The sequence below is a fragment of the Callionymus lyra genome, chromosome 8 (genome assembly GCF_982586985.1).
Source record: "Callionymus lyra chromosome 8, fCalLyr1.hap1.1, whole genome shotgun sequence".
NCBI classification, from domain to species: Eukaryota; Metazoa; Chordata; class Actinopteri; order Syngnathiformes; family Callionymidae; genus Callionymus; species Callionymus lyra.
This window is the reverse complement of record NC_141825.1, coordinates 22,760,141-22,782,718: the sequence shown is the minus strand read 5'-3', so window position 1 is coordinate 22,782,718 and position 22,578 is coordinate 22,760,141. Positions and strand designations below refer to the sequence as shown.

Genomic DNA, 22,578 nt, shown 5'->3' with positions numbered 1-22,578 from the left:
CGGCATCTGCCTGTAATCACATTAATTCAGATCTGTTCATGGATGGCATGTTGTGGTTGCTTGAGAAACTTCTTCTAACTTCTTTGTGCTGTTTTTTTTTTCCTTTACTTTTCTTTTTTTTTTTTGACAACCTTATGACTTTAATTAAAATGTATCATAATGAGACAGGAAGCAGATTTCACATGAGAGTTAGATTTTTATTTGCTTTGTTTTTCAAAAGTGAATGATCATACAGTATATGATACTTCAGTGGTTATTATTACTCTGCAGCATCTTTTCCCTGTGGACACAAATAAATGAGTCAGTTCAAATATTGAATACATTCTAATGAGTGTGAATGATTAAAACTTTTACTCTCAACTTAAAAGGATTTATATCATGAACTAAGATCTTGTTTACCTTGCTAGTGTCTCGTCTCCAGGCTCTTAATACAAATGTTTTGATTCAAACTGGCTATAAATGGCATGGTGTGGACTTTACCTGGTAGGTGAGCTCCTTTACTCTCATATTTGCGGACAATTTTTTTGATTTAAGCAATGACTGCGATCCTAAATATTCTTATCAAGTTCCTTATGTTTTCAAATAGGTTAAATCTGTGATCAATATGATGGCATCCAGTTCTGAGAGTTTCAATTTTGTATTAAAGATGAACATTATTTTTTGTTTCATGGCCAGAACAGCTGTCTTCAAAACAATCTTAATGAGGAATTTCCACAGGAACCTTAAGGCTACAGCCACAAATATCTCTAAATCTTCACACCTACATCCAGCCATTGAAGGAAATTGCATTGCATTGCACTCATGTTGTTAGATATATTGAATTACACTTTACTATATACAAGTTTATACAAGTTTATGTTTATTTTTAGTTGTGATATGTTATAGTAAATCTAAGTTAGAGGTAATTTATAGTGTGAATTTAAAAAATGTGTTTTATATTATTAGGCTTATATTACTCAACGAGCTCAAGTTGGAATCCTCATGTCAACCTGGATCACTTACATTGCTACAGTTTAATATGAGACACATGCCTATTTGGAGGACAGCTGAGGCTTCTTACGACTTGGACCTTTGCCACTTGTTCAAACATAATGTGTTTCCAGTGGCTAATTAAATTGAATGTTCAAAAGTAAAGCAAAAATGAGTTTAATTTTTGCAAACTATATGGTAATTCTACAAAGGAAGAGTTAAATCCTTAAGAGAGGAATATACTCATGCAAGTGATTCGATTTTTTGATCTTTAACACATGTGTAACACCAATAAAACTGTATCTGCCTGTGCCTTGCATTACAGATCCATGTTTGGCTCGTCGGGTATCGTTGCTTGAGCAACTACTTTTAAAATGTCACACAACACTGATCATGTCAGTATAGTCATAGAAGCTTCAAACCAGACTTTAACTCAGTATTCAATAGTCACTTGAGGAGCCTTTTAAACAATGCACTTAAAGGTGCCGTTTTTCTTTTAAAATATTTCTATAAATCATTCAATCCGATCAAAAATGTTCATTAAGGTGTAAGGTACCTCATTTTACTTTTGATATTTAAGTGAATCCTTTAACCTTAACAGCTTTTTAATGACAACCTAACCTGGAAATTGATTTAGAAAAAAATACAGAATGCAGATTTCACATGAAGGTTTGATTTTTATTTGCTTGTTTTTGAGAAGTGAATGATCATATTGTATGATACATCATTGGTCTTCTTTACTCAGCTGCATCTTTTCCCTGCGGACACATAAATTAAATAGTTCAAATATTGAATACATTCTAATAGGTGTAAGTCTTTCAAACTTTTACACTCAGTTCAAAAATGTATAAATCTTTGCAAGGACAAAAGACAAAAGCTTTTTTCAGAATCATTCACCAAGATCTTGTTTACCTTGCCAGAGTCGCGGCTCTTGGCTCTCAGCTTGTTGACCTGGGACTCTGCAATGTCAGCACGTTCTTCAGCCTCCTCAAGCTCATGCTGGATCTTCCTGCACTTGGAAAGATGAGTGTTGGCCTGCTCCTCCTAATGACAAAAAGACATCAAGACACATTTTCAAAGAATAGTCTCCCAAATAAACATGTATATTGAATCTATAATTAAACTCACAGCTTCCTCTGACTGCCTCTTGTAGGCCTTGACCTTAAGCTGCAGCTTGTCAACCAGATCCTGCAGCCTGTTGACATTCTTCTTGTCCTCTTCAGTCTGGAGTTTAAAATCACATGATTAATACAAATGTTTTGATTCAAACTGGCTATCAATGGCATGGTGTGGGATGTACCTGGTAGGTGAGCTCCTTTACTCTCCTCTCATATTTGCGGACACCCTTAACAGCATCAGCTCCACGTCTCTGCTCTCCCTCCACCTCTGTCTCCAGCTCACGCACCTTTATCAAAAGAAAATGTTTCAGTAGAAGCAAGTACTGACCATTGTCAGTGTCATGATTTTATTATAAAATCAATTTACCCTTGATTCAAGTTTCTGGAGCTGCTTCTTGCCACCCTTCATAGCCAGATTCTCAGCCTCATCCAGGCGATGCTGCAGATCCTTAACAGCAACCTCCAGGTTCTTCTTCATCCTCTCCAAGTGAGAACTGGTGTCTTGTTCCTTCTTCAGCTCCTCAGCCATCATCGCAGCCTGAAATATATACATGTTTTTAAATGATGAATAACTGTGTCTCAATACAATAATAATGAATGGTATAATTACATCAGTGATGGCCTTCTTGGCCTTCTCCTCTGCGTTTCTGGCTTCCTGAACAGTGTCATCAACTTCACTCTGGACCTGGACCAGGTCAGTCTCCAGCTTCTTCTTGCCATTTATGAGGCTTGTGTTCTGAAGAAAAAATAAAGGGTTTAGATCTCAAAAAAGCATACATTCAAGATTGAGAAGACAAATACATGTCTACATTTGTTCACCTGAGAGTGCAGAAGTCCAACACGCTCACTGGCATCTACCAGCTCCTGCTCAGCAACCTTACGGCCTCTCTCTGTCTGTTCCAGGGCAACTCTAAGTTCCTCAATTTCTGCCACCATCAGACCGTTCCTGCGGTCCACCATGGCCGCTTGTTCCTTGAAGTCTTCCTGGGCTCTGACGGCATCATCCAGGTGCAGTTGAGCGTCCTATTCCGGGACAGGAATTCATTAGTATCAAAAGATAGTTTTCAACTTTGTGAAGTAATTGGTGATTCTATACCTTGAGCTGTGCCTGGACATTCCTCAGCTGCTTCTGGGACTCAGCAGCCTGACGATTGGCGTGGCTCAGCTGAACCTCCATCTCATTCAGGTCACCCTCCATCTTCTTCTTGATTCTCATGGCATCATTTCTGCTCCTGACCTCAGAATCCAAAGTGCTCTGCATGGAGTCAATCACCCTCTGGCTGTTCCTCTTGATCTGCTCCATCTCCTCATCCTTCTCTGCAAGCTTCCTGTCAACCTCTCCCTTGATCTGGTTAAGCTCCAGCTGGACACGGAGGATTTTGGACTCCTCATGTTCCAGTGTTCCCTAATGATTCAAATAGTTTTTAGCTCATTCTGAGTTCCATTTTAAAAGCTCTCCTATGTTGCATTGTTTCTTACCTCAGCTTCTTCAAGAGCTGTCTGGATCTCTGACTTCTCAGTCTCAACCTGCTTCTTGGACTTCTCCAGCTCATGGATGCTCTTGCCAGTCTCACCAATCTGTTCAGTCAGATCTGAGATCTCCTCTGCAGGATCAAGTATACAATACATTACTATATTGTTATATTTCCTGTAGTTTTTTTCAAACTAGGTTTACAAGTTATAATGACTTACGCTGCAGGTTCTTGTTTTCACGCTTCATCGTCTCAAGCTGATCAAGAGACTCTTCATAGGAGTTCTTCATCTTGAACAGCTCAGTGCCAAGAGAACGGGCCTCCTTCTGGGCTCCCTCAAGTTCTGCCTGACCCTCCTCAAACTTTTGTTTCCACTCTGCCAGCACCTGGTTAACAGTATGTTACCATTAGACTCAAACACAACGTCATATTTGCTCAATTTATTTATCACTATACTGTTGTACCTTGTCAAAGTTCCTCTGCTTCTTGTCCAGGTTGGCAGCAAGTCCATTTGCCCTCTCCACATCAATCATGAGGTCCTCCACCTCACTCTGGAGTCTCTGCTTGGTTTTCTCCAGAGATGCACACTTAGAATTCACAGCCTCGATCTGCTCCTCTGCCTCCTGGAGACGCTGTGCCAGCTTCTTCCTGTTATATTAAAGTATTTGAAGAAAGTATTTGTCAGTAAGCCAAACACCTCACTAAAAGTGGACCATGATTATTTCATGGACAGCTTGTGAATAACCATCAGTTCACACAAAACTCACTTGGACTCCTCAAGCTCCTCAGTACGCTGGATGGCATCAGTTTCATACTTGGTTCTCCACTGAGCCACCTCACTGTTGGCCTTTGACATTCCACGCTGCAGCTCAGCCTTGGCCTCCTGCTCCTCCTCAAACTGCTCCCTCAGCAGATCACAGTCATGGCGGGCAGATTGCATTCCATGGGCAAGAGCATTCTTGGCCTAAACAAAGAAGAATACAACATGGAATTTAGTGACCTCCTCAGCTCTTAAAAGGTGTTGTAAACCCTTGGGACTTCTTACCTTCACTTCCTCTTCAATCTGTCTCTTGAGCTCCTCAATTTGCTGAGTGTATGCCTGCTTTCCTCTGGTCAGCTGTGATACAAGAGCTTCCTTCTCTTCAACTTGGCGGCTAAACTCACCTTATGAATTAGAATGATTGTGCATCATTACCAAATGAACATTTTGCCTTTGTTATTCGATTGATCCGAAATGTTAAGTGAATTTACCATTTTCAGTTAGCAGGCGAGCTTTCTGTGAACTCAGGTCATTAAGCTGACGGACGTTCTCGTCATTCTTGGTCTTCAGTTCACTAACTTGGTCCTCAAGTGTGCGGCACATCTTTTCAAGATTACCCTATAGTGGAAGAATGTTATAGATCTAACATCAGCACAAGGTTCATTCTTGCTCTTTGGAAATATCCTAAAATCCAAAACCAAAATCGACCTTTGCTTTGGCGACAGCCTCCATGTTGCTAGAGAGGTCATCAATCTCCATCTTGTATTCGCTCTTTTCCTTCTCAAGCTTCTGCTTGACTCTCTGCAGGTTGTCAATCTGCTCTCCCAGTTCAGCTACGCTGTCAGCCTGCTTCTTGCGCAGAGCGGCAGCAGTGGCTTCATGCTGAAGGGTAGACTCCTCAAGGTCACGACGCAGCTTCTGGAACTCAGCCTCGCGTTTCTTGTTCATCTCAATCTGAGCAGCAGTGGCACCTCCAGCCTCCTCCAGCCTCTCACTGATCTCTTCAAGTTCCCTTGAGAGATCAGCTCTCTGCTTCTCAACCTTTGCACGAGCAGCACGCTCAGCCTCAATCTCCTCTTCCAGCTCCTCAATACGTGCCTGTTCAGAAAAATATATTTAGTGAACTAAATCAAAGCTTTTAATGTGAGTGTGGACAAACAAAATCATTATTATTCATCACCAACCTGCAGCTCCTTAATCTTCTTCTGGAGCTGAGCACCCAATGACTGTTCATCTTCAATCTTGCTGAGCAGCTGGCTGGTTTCAAAGTCCTTCCTGTATTTGTGAACAAGTGCAAAGTATAATGATTATATTCCATCACGAACAGTCAGTAGATATTTAAAATATTAATCAAACTTTACTTTTTGATTTTCTCGTCAGACTGCTGCTTGTCGTTCTCAAGATCCATAATAGATTCCTGAGCCAGTTTCAGGTCACCCTCCAGCTTCCTCTTTGCCCTCTCCAGGTCCATACGAAGCTTCTTCTCTTGTTCCAGAGAACCCTCAAGCTTTATAACAACAGTAGGGCACAATCGTAAACATTGTTGAACAGTGTATAAATGACACGTTAAATGATTTCGCCTTTAAACATACATCATCCACTTGTTGCTCAAGCTTAGTCTTGGCCTTGGTCAGAGTGTTGACTTTGTCTTCCTCTGCCTGCAGGTCATCAAGTGTCTGCTGGTGAGCCTCCTGGAGAGCTTTCTTCTCCTTGGTAAGCTTAGCAATGCTCTCATCCTGAGAAGCCATCTCCTCAGTCAGGTTCTTCACCTACAGTAGGGAATACATGTGTTCAGTTTTCTTGTATTGTGAATTCACTGTTTGATCAACTCAAATATTTACAAACCTTGTTCTCAGTGGCGTGCTTCTCCTTCTCCACCTTGGCCAGGGTGAGCTCCAGGTCATCAATGTCCTTCTTGAGCTCAGAGCATTCATCCTCCAGCTTCCTCTTTTTAGCTGTAAGTTCAGCATTGATCTCCTCTTCATCTTCCAGTCTCTCAGTAGTCTCCTTGATTTTTGCCTCCATCTGAATCTTGCTCTTGATAAGACCCTCACATCTCTCCTCAGCATCGGACAGATTCTCTGATTCCTGTGTATCAAAAATACCGGCAAGAAGGTTGAGATTTTCAGTCAACTTTCACATTTCCATCAGTGATGTCAGTTGATGTTGTACTCACTGATGCTACTTGCAATCCCAAATCATTCTTCTCCTGCAGAAGAGACACCATCTTCTCCTCAAGCTCCTTCTTCTTTGCAAGGGCAGTTGCCAAGTCAGTCTTCATCTTCTCGTAGTTCTCCTTCATATTTTGCAATTCCTTTTCAGTTTCAGCACTCTTCAGCAGAGGTTTGATCTTGTAGTACACTTTCATCCATGGCCAGTGTTTGACATTCATGAAGGAACGGATGTTGTACTGGATAGTGTAGATGGCCTCTCTGTTTGTGGATGTTAATATTAATCAAGTTTATAATTTAGTCTTTTATTTTGATACTGTGTTTGTAACTTGCCTTCTCTCCGTCATCTTCACAAACTCTCTTCGCATCAGGTAACCACGGCAAAGAGCCTGAGTCATTGTGACTAAAGCTGCAAGTTTCTCGTCTCTCATTTCCTCAAGAGTACCCAGCAGACCAGCTTTAAAGAAGACCTGAAATGTTGTAGAAAAAAAGGTTTTGAAGAATGACAATCATATATTCAACACTGGATTCAAATCTACCTTGGTGTGTCCAAATCTGTACTCATCATGGTTGACATCGATTGAACCAAGCAACTTCTCTGAAGCTTTCTTGTTGTCAATGAACTGACCATCAGGGATGACGCTGGCATTCAGTACCTTGTATCTGAATGAGACAGCAACAAAAGTTATTATTTCCAAAATAGGAGTAAAATGTTAGAAATGTTGTATTGTGATACCTCTGCTTGAAGTCAGCATAAAGGATTCTGCTGGGGAAACCTTTCCTGCAGATCCTGATACCCTCAAGCACACCGTTGCACCTAAGCTGGTGGATGACCAGGAAGTTCTCCATCAGACCTAGTTAAAGAAGATTCAATCTCAGTAAGTGTCTGACATTGTTATAAGGAAGTAGCATTAAAAAACAGTGTTTTTCACCTGGAGTCTTGGACTCATTGGGGATCAGGCAACGCACAAAGTGGGGGTGAGTGCTCCTCAAGTTAGTCATCAGCTTGCCCAAGTTCTCCTGAAAGATAGGTGCAATAGCAGTTGTTATTTGCTTGCTAAATGTTTAAATGGTTAAAGTTAATTGTTCGACTTCCAATTCCACCAATTATATCATCTAAGATAATGCGTACCCTGAACTGTGAGGACACAGTCTGCATGGAGCCACCCTTCTTCTTGCCTCCCTTCTTGGTAGCATCTATTTGTGGTAATTGTTATGAATTAAAGTCACGTTATCATAATTTCTAACATTGTAAATTCTATATTTTGTGTAAAATATATATTTTTAAACAAACCTTCTGGAGCAGCAGGTGGATAGAGTGCTGCCAGAAGTTTGACAGAAGACTTCTGGTAGAGCTGGATAACAGAGTCGTTCAGTGGATCCTTGTTTTTGTCCAACCAGCCACCGATGTTGTAGTCCACAGTTCCAGCATAGTGAACCAGGGAGAAGTGGCCCTCAACCTTGCCCTTTGCTGGCTTTGGCTTCTCAAATGCTTTGTTCTTGCCAAGATGCTGGTCATACAGCTTGTTCTTGAAGGAAGTGTCAGTAGCCTTTGGGAACATGCACTCCTCTTCAAGGATGGAGAAGATGCCCATGGGCTAAGGAGGAAAGCAAAGCGTCTATCAAACATGTAATAAATATAGTTAGACACACTTTAATGTGGTTTGTTTGCTGCTCACCTTTTCAATCAGCTCAATGCAGGCAGCCAAGTCCATACCGAAGTCAATGAACTCCCAGATAATACCCTCCTTCTTGTACTCCTCTTGTTCCAGGACGAACATAGTATGGTTGAAGAACTGTTGCAACTTCTCGTTGGTGAAGTTGATACACAGCTGCTCCAAGGTGTTGAACTGTTTCCACATGACATTTTTTACGTTATTTTATTACTAATTACCTACTTTCTAATGTACTTGTGTTGAATTAGAAGAACTTACATCAAAGATTTCAAAGCCAGCAATGTCCAGCACACCAATAAAGTACTGTCTTGCTTTTTTGGTATCCAACATCTGGTTGATACGAACGACCATCCACAAGAACATCCTCTCATAGATGGACTTAGCCAGGGCAGTCACAGAGTTGTTCACCTGGTAAGAAACAAGTGTTCAGTTCATCAGATATATTCATTGTGTTGAATTTCAATTGTCTCAAACCATCACAAGAAAAGATAATGTCACCCACCTGAGGCACAGTCTGACCCTTGGTGACGTACTCATTGCCGACCTTTACTCTGGGATAACAGAGAGCCTTAAGCATGTCAGCAGAGTTGAGACCCAGCAGGTAAGCAACCTTGTCAGCCTCTGGAAAGTATCAGGGTTTGTTGAAGTTATTCCTCTTTATCTTTCAATGAACACTATCACCTGCTTATTGTGAGTTATAGTAGAGAAGTCTCACCCTCTGTGCCATCAGGCTCAGCCTGCTCCTCACGCTGCTTCTGCTTGAACTTCATGTTGCCATGATGGAGGACAGCACCAGTATTTCTGTAGATGCTCATCTTCTCCTCTCCAGTGAAGCCCAGGATGTCAATGGCGTTCTGTATGAATGGTGTTGGTTTAGGACTTAGGTCAGTAAAGGTTTATTTTGCTCTTGTATAGGATCAAATGTTTACTCACATCAGTGGCCTCCAGCTCGACCTTGTCATCAATGCTGGCTACAGTGATTTGACCCATACTGCACATTGGGAAGTCGTAGGGGTTGGTTGTGATGAGAGCCAGATCTACAAGACCAATTCAAACGTTGATTTTTCATCTTCCAATTTTAAACTTTAGATAATATTACAATGCAATTATGCATAACACTCACCAAGCAGTTCTGGTTTGTGGGCGGTCATCATCTGGTAGAAGATGTGGTAACCTCTCTCATCTGGAAGCTGGAATGAAACTCTTGACTTCTCCAGCAGATCTAGAAGTTTTGTTCAACAATTAATTTGTGTCAAACTCTAGGTTTGGTTATAGAATATAGATCCTGTTACTCACAAGTCTCAATATCAGCACTAGCCAGTTTGCCGGTGGCGCCGAAGTGGATTCTGATGAATTTACCCTATTTAGAATAAATCAACAATTAATCTACTATTAATCGTTGGATACATTTGTTATACGTCACATGTTCTGTACTTACGAAACGAGAGGAGTTGTCATTTCTCACAGTCTTGGCATTACCATAAGCTTCCAGCAGGGGATTGGCAGCAATAATCTGATCTTCAAGTGATCCCTAGTAAAAGTCATCAAACATAATTCATTAAAGACTATATTTCATTTGAATGTTTTCTAGTTCTGTATTTCCTTTTTATACCTGAATTTTTCCAGGGGCATCCTTCTTGGCTCCGCCTCCAACTGAGATGGTGGCAAAGTACTGGATGACACGCTTGGTGTTGACAGTCTTTCCAGCACCAGATTCTCCACTGGGTGTAGAAAGAGATTGATAAGAATTTGAGGCGTGAACTCATTGGACAAATAATGACATGTCTGTAAATGTAACACTCACGTGATCAAGACAGATTGGTTCTCCCTATCTGTTTAAAAATGAGAAAACAATCCTCTTGTCAGACCATGGAAACATATCCTGAATGTGAAGTCATGTGTGTGAATATGTGAGTCATGTACCTACCAGTAGCCATGAACTGATAAGCATTGTCAGAGACAGAGAAGATGTGGGGAGGAGCCTCCATACGCTTCTTGCCTCTGTAAGCATTGACTACTTCCATGTCATACACTGGAAGCCACTTGTAGGGGTTCACAGTAGCACAGAAGAGCCCAGAGTAGGTCTGATGAAGATATGACATGAACAACCAATATTACTTTTCATGTTACAACACTTGTGTTATCTTTCATTTGTCTTACGTAGATCATCCATGCTGCATAACGCTCTTTGAGGTTATACAACACTGAGGCTTCATTGAGGTGGGTCATCATGGCCATGTCCTCAATTTTGTCATACTTGGGAGGGTTCATTGGTGAAACATCATCCTCTTTGACTGTCTTCTCCTGGAACAGAACATTTGACAATATGTGAGCTGATTGATATTTCCAGATGATACTGTGATAGATTTATAACAACCTCCTGTGTGTCCAGGACTTTGACGGTGACTTTGCCTCCGTCTTTCTTGATGATCATGCCCTTCAGGTACAGTTCTTTGACATCAGCCACGTAGCAGGCTGACTTGGCATCAAAGGGTGCACTCTGAGCCTCAATCCTCTCCCTCTCTGGTTTACGGAGGTAAATGGCAGCTTTGCCATATAAGGCCATCTCCGCGTCCGTACTCATGGTGGCGATTTATTACTGTGGTAAAGTTAAGGGGATGTGTAAAGTTTAATTCCAAGTTAATTTATTTCTCTAAAAGCCATTTATAAATAAATGTTAAATCACATTGTCTTTCTTTTTGTTAACATTATATTAACTATATTTGGTTTTGGACTCAATGAGTTTTAACATTTCTTTTTTTTCGTAAAAACATTTATATACCACAAAAATAGAATAAATAATGGTAAGGGATTATTTTTCATAGATCTAAAGTTTATTTTACAAACATTTTCTTATCAAGCAAGCACCAGTTATTACAGTCATCAAAAACAATTCTCAAGCATCATAACATTGTGATTGATAATTCAACACAAATGTAAAAAAAACATACCTTTCCTTCCTCCTGGTAATAGAGTTGTAATTGTAATCCTGGGAAATAATGTAACAGAATGACCGTCAATCTTAAAAGTCAATCTTAAGAAATCTTATATATCTTGATTATAATCCATACAAATGTAAACTGCAGTAAAATGATTAATGATTATAATACATATAGTAATGATTATTAAAGATGACAGGCTCACCACAAGCTGGAGTCTTCACAGTCCTCTGCCACACACTGCTATCTGCCGTCTGACTCCTTTATATTGAGTCCAGGATGCTTACATGGGGAGGTTTAATTTGGGACACAAGCAAAATATGGTGTCGTTATTGGAGACATCTAATCATTTGTGTTTCGTTCTGTAGCGGTGGTTACATTTTAAGGACATGTCATTCTTGGTCTTGGATTTATTTGCATTTGTTTATCTATTTCAATACGTTAAAGCAATGAGTGAGATCCTAAATATTCTTATCAAGATCCTTGTTAAATCTGTGATCAATATGATGTCAACCAGTTCTGAGAGTTTAATTTTTGTATTAAAGATGAACATTATTTTTTGTTTCATGGCCAGTACAGCTGTCTTTAAAACCATATTAATGAGGAATTTCCACAGGAACCTTAAGGCTACAGCCACAAATATCTCTAAATCTTCACACCTACATCCAGCCATTGAAGGAAATTGCATTGCATTGCACTCATGTCGGTAGATATATTGAATTACACTTTACTGTATACAAGTTTATACCAGTTTATGTAATGATTAGTTGAGATATGTTATAGTAAATCTAAGTTAGATATAATGTATAGCGTGAATAAAAAAAAAAGTTTAACATTATTAGGCTTATATTACTAAATAATCTTAAATTGGAATCCTCATGTCGACCTGGATCACTTACATTGCTACAGTTTAATATGAGACACATGCCTATTTGGAGGACAGCTGAGGCTTCTTACGACTTGGACCTTTGCCACTTGTTCAAACATATTGTGTTTCCAGTGGCTAATTAAATTGAATGTTCAAAAGTAAAGCAAAAGCACCGGACTTTCATTTTTGCAAACTAAATGGGAATTCTAGGAAGGCAAAAATGTGAAGCAAAAATGCCTGAGTTTAACTATTGCAAACTATATGGTAATTCTAGGAAGGTAGATTTAAATCCTTAAGAGAGGAATATACTCATGCAAGTGATTCGATTTTTTGATCTTTAACACATGTGTAACACCAATAAAACTGTATCTGCCTGTGCCTTGCATTACAGATCCATGTTTGGCTCGTCGGGTATCGTTGCTTGAGCAACTACTTTTAAAATGTCACACAACACTGATCATGTCATTATAGTCATAGAAGCTTCAAACCAGACTTTAACTCAGTATTCAATAGTCACTTGAGGAGCCTTTTAGACAATGCACTGAAAGGTGCTGTTTTTCTTTTAAAATATTTCTATAAATCATTCAATCCGATCAAAAATGTTCATTAAGGTGTAAGGTACCTCATTTTGCTTTTATTGGTTAAGTGAATCCTTTAACCTTAACAGCTTTTTAATGATAACCTAACCTGTAAATTGATTTAGAAAAAAAATACAGAGTGCAGATTTCACATGAAGGTTTAATTTTTATTTGCTTGTTTTTGAGAAGTGAATGATCATATTGTATGATACATCATTGGTCTTCTTTACTCAGCTGAATCTTTTGCCTGCGGACACATAAATTAAACAGTTCAAAAAGCTGTTTTCAGAATCATTCACCAAGATCTTGTTTACCTTGCCAGAGTCGCGGCTCTTGGCTCTCAGCTTGTTGACCTGGGACTCTGCAATGTCAGCACGTTCTTCAGCCTCCTCAAGCTCATGCTGGACCTTCCTGCACTTGGAAAGATGAGTGTTGGCCTGCTCCTCCTAATGACAAAAAGACATCAAGACACATTTTCAAAGAATAGTCTCCCAAATAAACATGTATATTGAATCTATAATTAAACTCACAGCTTCCTCTGACTGCCTCTTGTAGGCCTTGACCTTAAGCTGCAGCTTGTCAACCAGATCTTGCAGCCTGTTGACATTCTTCTTGTCCTCTTCAGTCTGGAGTTTAAAATTACATAATTAATACAAATGTTTTGATTAAAACTGGCTATCAATGGCATGGTGTGGAGTGGACTGTACCTGGTAGGTGAGCTCCTTTACTCTCCTCTCATATTTGCGGACACCCTTAACAGCATCAGCTCCACGTCTCTGCTCTCCCTCCACCTCTGTCTCCAGCTCACGCACCTTTATCAAAAGAAAATGTTTCAGTAGAAGCAAGTACTGACCATTGTCAGTGTCATGATTTTATTATAAAATCAATTTACCCTTGATTCAAGTTTCTGGAGCTGCTTCTTGCCACCCTTCATAGCCAGATTCTCAGCCTCATCCAGGCGATGCTGCAGATCCTTAACAGCAACCTCCAGGTTCTTCTTCATCCTCTCCAAGTGAGAACTGGTGTCTTGTTCCTTCTTCAGCTCCTCAGCCATCATAGCAGCCTGGAAAATAATTTTTAAAATGATGAATTGACAGAGTAACTTGTCTCAATATAACAGTAATGCATTGTATAATTACATCGGTGATGGCTTTCTTGGCCTTCTCCTCTGCATTTCTGGCTTCTTGAACGGTGTCATCAACTTCACTCTGGACCTGGACCAGGTCGGACTCAAGCTTCTTCTTGGTGTTGATAAGACTTGTGTTCTGTTCAAATGCATTAGAAAAAGGTTGGCAAGTTAAACATTATATTATATATTATATTAACATTTTCCTCTAAACTAATTTAATGATATAACCATCTTTCACCTGAGAGTGCAGAAGTCCAACACGCTCACTGGCATCTACCAGCTCCTGCTCAGCAACCTTACGGCCTCTCTCTGTCTGTTCCAGGGCAACTCTAAGTTCCTCAATTTCTGCCACCATCAGACCATTCCTGCGGTCCACCATGGCAGCTTGTTCCTTGAAGTCTTCCTGGGCTCTGACGGCATCATCCAGGTGCAGTTGAGCGTCCTATTCCGGAACAGGAATACATTAGTATCAAAAGATTCAGCTCTATGCAGTACTGGGTGATTCTATACCTTGAGCTGTGCCTGGACATTCCTCAGCTGCTTCTGGGACTCAGCAGCCTGACGATTGGCGTGGCTCAGCTGAATCTCCATCTCATTCAGGTCACCCTCCATCTTCTTCTTGATTCTCAGGGCATCATTTCTGCTCCTGACCTCAGAATCCAAAGTGCTCTGCATGGAGTCAATCACCCTCTGGCTGTTCCTCTTGATCTGCTCCATCTCCTCATCCTTCTCTGCAAGCTTCCTGTCAACCTCTCCCTTGATCTGGTTAAGCTCCAGCTGGACACGGAGGATCTTGGACTCCTCATGTTCCAGTGTTCCCTAATGATTAAAATTTATTAGCTCAAGTTATTAGCTCATTCTGAGTTCCGTGTTAATAGCTCTGATATGGGTCATTGTTTCTTACCTCAGCTTCTTCAAGAGCTGTCTGGATCTCTGTCTTCTCAGTCTCAACCTGCTTCTTGGACTTCTCCAGCTCATGGATGCTCTTGCCAGTCTCACCAATCTGTTCAGTCAGATCTGAGATCTCCTCTGCAGGATCAAGTATACAATACATTACTATATTGTTATATTTCCTGTAGTTTTTTCAAACTAGGTTTACAAGTTATAATGACTTACGCTGCAGGTTCTTGTTTTCACGCTTCATCGTCTCAAGCTGATCAAGAGACTCTTCATAGGAGTTCTTCATCTTGAACAGCTCAGTGCCAAGAGAACGGGCCTCCTTCTGGGCTCCCTCAAGTTCTGCCTGACCCTCCTCAAACTTTTGTTTCCACTCTGCCAGCACCTGGTTAACAGTACATTACCATTAGACTCAAACACAACGTCATATTTGCTCAATTTATTTATTACGATACTGTTTTACCTTGTCAAAGTTCCTCTGCTTCTTGTCCAGGTTGGCAGCAAGTCCATTTGCCCTCTCCACATCAATCATGAGGTCCTCAACCTCACTCTGGAGCCTCTGCTTGGTTTTCTCCAGAGATGCACACTTAGAATTCACAGCCTCGATCTGCTCCTCTGCCTCCTGGAGACGCTGTGCCAGCTTCTTCCTGTTATATTAAAGTATTTGAAGAAAGTATTTGTCAGTAAGCCAAACATCTCACTAAAAGTGGACCATGATTATTTCATGGACAGCTTGTGAAAAACCATCAGTTCACACAAAACTCACTTGGACTCCTCAAGCTCCTCAGTACGCTGGATGGCATCAGTTTCATACTTGGATCTCCACTGAGCCACCTCACTGTTGGCCTTTGACATTCCACGCTGCAGCTCAGCCTTGGCCTCCTGCTCCTCCTCAAACTGCTCCCTCAGCAGATCACAGTCATGGCGGGCAGATTGCAGTCCATGGGCAAGAGCATTCTTGGACTAAACAAAGAAGAATGCAACATAGGATTTAGTGACCTCCTCAGCTCTTAAAAGGTGTTGTAAACCCTTGGGACTTCTTACCTTCACTTCCTCTTCAATCTGTCTCTTGAGCTCCTCAATTTGCTGAGTGTATGCCTGCTTTCCTCTGGTCAGCTGTGATACAAGAGCTTCCTTCTCTTCAACTTGACGGCTAAACTCACCTTATGAATTAGAATGATTGTGCATCATTACCAAATGAACATTTTGCCTTTGTTATTCGATTGATCCGAAATGTTAAGTGAATTTACCATTTTCAGTCAGCAGGCGAGCTTTCTGTGAACTCAGGTCATTAAGCTGACGGACGTTCTCGTCATTCTTGGTCTTCAGTTCACTAACTTGGTCCTCAAGTGTGCGGCACATCTTTTCAAGATTACCCTATAGTGGAAGAATGTTATAGATCTAACATCAGCACAAGGTTCATTCTTGCTCTTTGGAAATATCCTAAAATCCAAAACCAAAATCGACCTTTGCTTTGGCGACAGCCTCCATGTTGCTAGAGAGGTCATCAATCTCCATCTTGTATTCGCTCTTTTCCTTCTCAAGCTTCTGCTTGACTCTCTGCAGGTTGTCAATCTGCTCTCCCAGTTCAGCTACGCTGTCAGCCTGCTTCTTGCGCAGAGTGGCAGCAGTGGCTTCATGCTGAAGGGTAGACTCCTCAAGGTCACGACGCAGCTTCTGGAACTCAGCCTCGCGTTTCTTGTTCATCTCAATCTGAGCGGAAGTGGCACCTCCAGCCTCCTCCAGCCTCTCACTGATCTCTTCAAGTTCCCTTGAGAGATCAGCTCTCTGCTTCTCAACCTTTGCACGAGCAGCACGCTCAGCCTCAATCTCCTCTTCCAGCTCCTCAATACGTGCCTGTTCAGAAAAATATATTTAGTGAACTAAATCAAAGCTTTTAATGTGAGTGTGGACAAACAAAATCATTATCATTCATCACCAACCTGCAGCTCCTTAATCTTCTTCTGGAGCTGAGCACCCATAGACTGTTCATCTTCAATCTTGCTGAGCAGCTGGCTGGTTTCAAAGTCCTTCCTGTATTTGTGAACAAGTGCAAAGTATAAAGATTATATTCCATCACGAACAGTCAGTAGATATTTAAAATATTATTCAAATTTTACTTTTTGATTTTCTCGTCAGACTGCTGCTTGTCGTTCTCAAGATCCATAATGGATTCCTGAGCCAGTTTCAGGTCACCCTCCAGCTTCCTCTTTGCCCTCTCCAGGTCCATACGAAGCTTCTTCTCTTGTTCCAGAGAACCCTCAAGCTGTATAACAACAGTAGTGGACAATCGTAAACATTGTTGAACAGTGTATAAATAACACGTTATTCAATGATTTCGCCTTTGATCATACATCATCCACTTGTTGCTCAAGCTTAGTCTTGGCCTTGGTCAGAGTGTTGACTTTGTCTTCCTCTGCCTGCAGGTCATCAAGTGTCTGCTGGTGAGACTCCTGGAGAGCTTTCTTCTCCTTGGAAAGCTTAGCAATGCTCTCATCCTGAGAAGCCATCTCCTCAGTCAGGTTTTTCACCTACAGTAGGGAATACATGTGTTCAGTTTTCTTGTATTGTGAATTCACTGTTTGATCTACTCAAATATTTACAAACCTTGTTCTCAGTGGCGTGCTTCTCCTTCTCCACCTTGGCCAGGGTGAGCTCCAGGTCATCAATGTCCTTCTTGAGCTCAGAGCATTCATCCTCCAGCTTCCTCTTTTTAGCTGTAAGTTCAGCATTGATCTCCTCTTCATCTTCCAGTCTCTCAGTAGTCTCCTTGATTTTTGCCTCCATCTGAATCTTGCTCTTGATAAGACCCTCACACCTCTCCTCAGCATCGGACAGATTCTCTGATTCCTGTGTATCAAAAATACCGGCAAGGTAGTTGAGATTTTCAGTCAACTTTCACATTTCCATCAGTGATGTCAGTTGATGTTGTACTCACTGATGCTACTTGCAATCCCAAATCATTCTTCTCCTGCAGAAGAGACACCATCTTCTCCTCAAGCTCCTTCTTCTTTGCAAGGGCAGTTGCCAAGTCAGTCTTCATCTTCTCGTAGTTCTCCTTCATATTTTGCAATTCCTTTTCAGTTTCAGCACTCTTCAGCAGAGGTTTGATCTTGTAGTACACTTTCATCCATGGCCAGTGTTTGACATTCATGAAGGAACGGATGTTGTACTGGATAGTGTAGATGGCCTCTCTGTTTTTGGATGTTAATATTAATCAAGTTTATAATTTAGTCTTTTATTTTGATACTGTGTTTGTAACTTGCCTCCTCTCCATCATCTTCACAAACTCTCTTCGCATCAGGTAACCACGGCAAAGAGCCTGAGTCATTGTGACCAGAGCTGCAAGTTTCTCGTCTCTCATTTCCTCAAGAGTACCCAGCAGACCAGCTTTAAAGAAGACCTGAAATTTCATAGAAAAAAAGCTTTTGAACAATGGCAATCACATATTCAATACTGCATGCAAATCTACCTTGGTGTGTCCAAATCTGTACTCATCATGGTTGACATCGATTGAACCAAGCAACTTCTCAGAAGCTTTCTTGTTGTCAATGAACTGACCATCAGGGATGACGCTGGCATTCAGTACCTTGTATCTGAATGAGACAGCAACAAAAGTTATTATTTCCAAAATAGGAGTAAAATGTTAAAAATGTTGTATTGTGATACCTCTGCTTGAAGTCACCATAAAGGATTCTGCTGGGGAAACCTTTCCTGCAGATCCTGATACCCTCAAGCACACCGTTGCACCTAAGCTGGTGGATGACCAGGAAGTTCTCCATCAGACCTAGTTAAAGAAGATTAATCTTGGTGAGTCACTAACATTGTCATAAGGAAGTAGCAGCAAAACACAGTGTTATCTTTTTCACCTGGAGTCTTGGACTCATTGGGGATCAGGCAACGCACAAAGTGGGGGTGAGTGCTTCTCAAGTTGGTCATCAGCTTGCCCAAGTTCTCCTGAAGTATGTGTTGAATAGAAATTGTTATTTTTTTCAAAATAATAATATTCAAATTGTTCGACTTCCAAGTCCACCAATTATATCACCTAAGATGATGCTTACCCTGAACTGTGAGGACACAGTCTGCATGGAGCCACCCTTCTTCTTGCCTCCCTTCTTGCCAGCCTCTGTTTGTGGTAATTGTTTGGAGATCAAGTTTCATTATTCACATTTGTAACATTGCATTAAAAAAGTTATTTTTAATATGTATTTTTAGACAAACCCTCAGGGGGAGGAGGAGGATAGAGTGCGGACAGAAGTTTGACAGAAGACTTCTGGTAGAGCTGGACAGCAGAGTCGTTCAGTGGATCCTTGTTTTTGTCCAACCAGCCACCGATGTTGTAGTCCACAGTTCCAGCATAGTGAACCAGGGAGAAGTGGGCCTCAGCCTTGCCCTTTGCTGGCTTTGGCTTCTCAAATGCTTTGTTCTTGCCAAGATGCTGGTCATACAGCTTGTTCTTGAAGGAAACGTCAGTAGCCTTGGGGAACATGCACTCCTCTTCAAGGATGGAGAAGATGCCCATGGGCTAAGGAGGAAAGCAAAGTTTTCAATCAAACTTGTAATAAATATAGTAATTAACACACTTTAATGTGGTTTGTTTGCTGCTCACCCTTTCAATCAGCTCAATGCAGGCAGCCAAGTCCATACCGAAGTCAATGAACTCCCAGATAATACCCTCCTTCTTGTACTCCTCTTGTTCCAGGACGAACATAGTATGGTTGAAGAACTGTTGCAACTTCTCGTTGGTGAAGTTGATACACAGCTGCTCCAAGGTGTTGAACTGTTTCCACATGACATTTTTAACGTTATTTTATTATTAATTACCTAATTTCTAATGCACTTATGTTGAATTAGAAGAACTTACATCAAAGATTTCAAAGCCAGCAATGTCCAGCACACCAATAAAGTACTGTCTTGCTTTTTTGGTATCCAGCATCTGGTTGATACGAATGACCATCCACAAGAACATCCTCTCATAGATGGACTTAGCCAGGGCAGTCACAGAGTTGTTCACCTGGTAAGAAACAAGTGTTCAGTTCATCAGATATATTCATTGTGTTGAGTTTCAATTTTCTCAAACCATCACAAGAAAAGATAATGTCACCCACCTGATTCACAGTCTGACCCTTGGTGACGTACTCATTGCCGACCTTTACTCTGGGATAACAGAGAGCCTTAAGCATGTCAGCAGAGTTGAGACCCAGCAGGTAAGCAACCTTGTCAGCCTCTGGAAAGTATCAGGGTTTGTTGGAGTTATTCCTCTTTATCTTTCAATGAACACATTCATCCTGCTTATTGTGAGTTATAGTAGAGAAGTCTCACCCTCTGTGCCATCAGGCTCAGCCTGCTCCTCACGCTGCTTCTGCTTGAACTTCATGTTGCCATGATGGAGGACAGCACCAGTCATTTTGTAGATGCTCAACTTCTCCTCTCCAGTGAAGCCCAGGATGTCAATGGCGTTCTGTATGAATGGTGTTGGTTTAGGACAATAATGGTTTATTTTGCTCTTGTATAGGATAAAATGTTTACTCACATCAGTGGCCTCCAGCTCGACCTTGTCATCAATGCTGGCTACAGTGATTTGACCCATACTGCACATTGGGAAGTCGTAGGGGTTGGTTGTGATGAGAGCCAGATCTACAAGACCAATTCAAACGTTGATTTTTCATCTTCCAATTTTAAACTTTAGATAATATTACAATGCAATTATGCATAACACTCACCCATCAGTTCTGGTTTGTGGGCGGTCATCATCTGGTAGAAGATGTGGTAACCTCTCTCATCTGGAAGCTGGAATGAAACTCTTGACTTCTCCAGCAGATCTAGAAGATTAGTTCAACAGTTAATTTGTGTCAAAACTCTAGGTTTGGTTATAGAATATAGATCCTGTTACTCACAAGTCTCAATATCAGCACTAGCCAGTTTGCCGGTGGTGCCGAAGTGGATTCTGATGAATTTACCCTATTAAGAATAAACCAACTATTAATCTACTATCTTTGGATACATTTGTTATACGTCACATGTTCTGTACTTACGAAACGAGAGGAGTTGTCATTTCTCACAGTCTTGGCATTACCATAAGCTTCCAGCAAGGGATTGGCAGCAATAATCTGATCTTCAAGTGATCCCTAGTAAAAGTCATCAAACATAATTCATTAAAGACTATATTTCATTTGAATGTTTTCTAGTTCTGTATTTCCTTTTTATACCTGAATTTTTCCAGGGGCATCCTTCTTGGCTCCGCCTCCAACTGAGATGGTGGCAAAGTACTGGATGACACGCTTGGTGTTGACAGTCTTTCCAGCACCAGATTCTCCACTGGGTGTAGAAAGAGATTGATAAGAATTTGAGGCGTGAACTCATTGGACAAATAATGACATGTCTGTAAATGTAACACTCACGTGATCAAGACAGATTGGTTCTCCCTATCTGTTTAAAAATGAGAAAACAATCCTCTTGTCAGACCATGGAAACATATCCTGAATGTGAAGTCATGTGTGTGAATATGTGAGTCATGTACCTACCAGTAGCCATGAACTGATAAGCGTTGTCAGAGACAGAGAAGATGTGGGGAGGAGCCTCCATACGCTTCTTGCCTCTGTAAGCATTGACTACTTCCATGTCATACACTGGAAGCCACTTGTAGGGGTTCACAGTAGCACAGAAGAGCCCAGAGTAGGTCTGATGAAGATATGACATGAACAACCAATATTACTTTTCATGTTACAACACTTGTGTTATCTTTCATTTGTCTTACGTAGATCATCCATGCTGCATAACGCTCTTTGAGGTTATACAACACTGAGGCTTCATTGAGGTGGGTCATCATGGCCATGTCCTCAATTTTGTCATACTTGGGAGGGTTCATTGGTGAAACATCATCCTCTTTGACTGTCTTCTCCTGGAACAGAACATTTGACAATATGTGAGCTGATTGATATTTCCAGATGATACTGTGATAGATTTATAACAACCTCCTGTGTGTCCAGGACTTTGACGGTGACTTTGCCTCCGTCTTTCTTGAGGATCTGGCCCTTCAGGTACAGTTCTTTGACATCAGCCACGTAGCAGGCTGACTTGGCATCAAAGGGTGCACTCTGAGCCTCAATCCTCTCCCTCTCTGGTTTACGAAGGTAAATGGCAGCTTTGCCATATAAGGCCATCTCCGCGTCCGTACTCATGGTGGCGGTTTATTACTGTGATACAGTTTAAAATATGAACATTGCGTTGAAAGGACAAGTTAAATACATATTAAGTGTTTTTTCTTTTGACCACATGGTCACTACACGTAGACCTTTTCAGGCTGTATAGTTGTGCTGTCTGGATTATTTGTGTCACAGCTTAGGTTTACATTTCAATTAAATGTAAAAGCACTTTCGCATTTAAATCGGTTGGGCTTCACATGATCTTTCCTTAATGGATAAATTTATTAACTTCAATCAGCATTAGTTTTAAAAACAGTTATAGTTGTTAGAACATTAAGCCAGACTATAATTAATTTGGATCTGTCATACCTGACCGTCTGCCTGGCAAAAAGAAGTAGTAGTCAAGATCCTTTGGAAAATAAAAAAATATCTGTCAGTGCAAACCTAGCAAGGTAAAACACAGAAATTATTTCTGTATATTATATTTATATATATATATGTACCAATAAAAACTTTGTGCAAAGTCAAATCCTACCGACGATATGGAAGACAGACTCACCACAAGCTCAGGTCTTCCCAGGTCCACTTCCACACACTGCTTGCACCTTTCTGGCTCCTTTATATTGGGTCAGGGATGCTTACTCATTGCCAATTTAATTTGAGACATCAAAAATATGGTGAGGATGCCAGAGGCATCTGTTTCTGTGGATGATGTCCATGATGGAGGGTTTATCTGAAATCAGAGCCGGAGTGTAAGCCACTCCATTTAATTCATAAATTCTTTTTTTAATTGGTTAAATATAGTGCCAGCATAACAAGCGATGAAGGTTTATATTCAATATGTAAGTTGAAAGGG

At 41.0% G+C, this 22,578-nt stretch overlaps 2 protein-coding genes across 2 annotated transcripts; both read right to left on the bottom strand.

The window, feature by feature from the left end:
• Positions 1–1,806: 1,806 nt before the first annotated feature.
• On the bottom strand, positions 1,807–10,762 carry LOC148074036 (myosin heavy chain, fast skeletal muscle-like). Its single transcript, XM_087797800.1, has 38 exons — positions 10,544–10,762; positions 10,327–10,470; positions 10,094–10,250; positions 9,971–9,998; positions 9,779–9,887; positions 9,605–9,697; positions 9,463–9,526; positions 9,290–9,388; positions 9,100–9,203; positions 8,882–9,020; positions 8,669–8,787; positions 8,425–8,574; positions 8,170–8,340; positions 7,785–8,088; positions 7,623–7,687; positions 7,423–7,510; positions 7,227–7,344; positions 7,030–7,153; positions 6,820–6,960; positions 6,496–6,747; positions 6,165–6,407; positions 5,912–6,088; positions 5,681–5,826; positions 5,504–5,594; positions 5,028–5,417; positions 4,811–4,937; positions 4,605–4,723; positions 4,327–4,523; positions 4,024–4,207; positions 3,780–3,945; positions 3,567–3,691; positions 3,184–3,492; positions 2,907–3,110; positions 2,698–2,823; positions 2,455–2,625; positions 2,270–2,374; positions 2,098–2,193; positions 1,807–2,013 (listed from the first exon to the last, which is right to left on the bottom strand). Exons 1-38 carry the CDS (start codon positions 10,748–10,750, stop codon positions 1,807–1,809), a joined length of 5,859 nt encoding a protein of 1,952 aa, XP_087653926.1. The 5' UTR covers positions 10,751–10,762.
• Positions 10,763–12,777: 2,015 nt separating this feature from the next.
• On the bottom strand, positions 12,778–21,785 carry LOC148074035 (myosin heavy chain, fast skeletal muscle-like). The gene is made up of 39 exons (XM_087797799.1): positions 21,552–21,785; positions 21,335–21,478; positions 21,102–21,258; positions 20,979–21,006; positions 20,787–20,895; positions 20,613–20,705; positions 20,475–20,538; positions 20,301–20,399; positions 20,111–20,214; positions 19,900–20,038; positions 19,686–19,804; positions 19,442–19,591; positions 19,187–19,357; positions 18,799–19,102; positions 18,639–18,703; positions 18,447–18,534; positions 18,247–18,364; positions 18,050–18,173; positions 17,840–17,980; positions 17,516–17,767; positions 17,185–17,427; positions 16,932–17,108; positions 16,698–16,843; positions 16,521–16,611; positions 16,045–16,434; positions 15,828–15,954; positions 15,622–15,740; positions 15,344–15,540; positions 15,041–15,224; positions 14,797–14,962; positions 14,585–14,709; positions 14,191–14,499; positions 13,919–14,122; positions 13,691–13,816; positions 13,444–13,614; positions 13,259–13,363; positions 13,082–13,177; positions 12,851–12,997; positions 12,778–12,798 (listed from the first exon to the last, which is right to left on the bottom strand). The coding sequence occupies exons 1-39, from the start codon at positions 21,756–21,758 to the stop codon at positions 12,778–12,780; spliced, it is 5,820 nt and encodes a 1,939-aa protein (XP_087653925.1). The 5' UTR covers positions 21,759–21,785.
• Positions 21,786–22,578: the final 793 nt, after the last annotated feature.

What these genes read in the sequence shown, in the direction of transcription:
- LOC148074036 (XM_087797800.1), bottom strand. Translation starts at nt 10,750, where the DNA reads ATGAGTACGGACGCGGAGATGGCCTTATATGGCAAAGCTGCCATTTAC. An exon ending in AAGTCCTGGACACACAGGAG is followed by an intron (nt 10,471 to 10,543) that starts GTTGTTATAAAT and finishes GTTCTGTTCCAG; the next exon opens with GAGAAGACAGTCAAAGAGGA. An exon ending in CAATGAGTCCAAGACTCCAG is followed by an intron (nt 7,345 to 7,422) that starts GTGAAAAACACT and finishes TTCTTTAACTAG; the next exon opens with GTCTGATGGAGAACTTCCTG.
- LOC148074035 (XM_087797799.1), bottom strand. Translation starts at nt 21,758, where the DNA reads ATGAGTACGGACGCGGAGATGGCCTTATATGGCAAAGCTGCCATTTAC. An exon ending in AGGGTCAGACTGTGAATCAG is followed by an intron (nt 19,592 to 19,685) that starts GTGGGTGACATT and finishes GTTTCTTACCAG; the next exon opens with GTGAACAACTCTGTGACTGC. An exon ending in AGAGGCAGTCAGAGGAAGCT is followed by an intron (nt 12,998 to 13,081) that starts GTGAGTTTAATT and finishes TTTTGTCATTAG; the next exon opens with GAGGAGCAGGCCAACACTCA.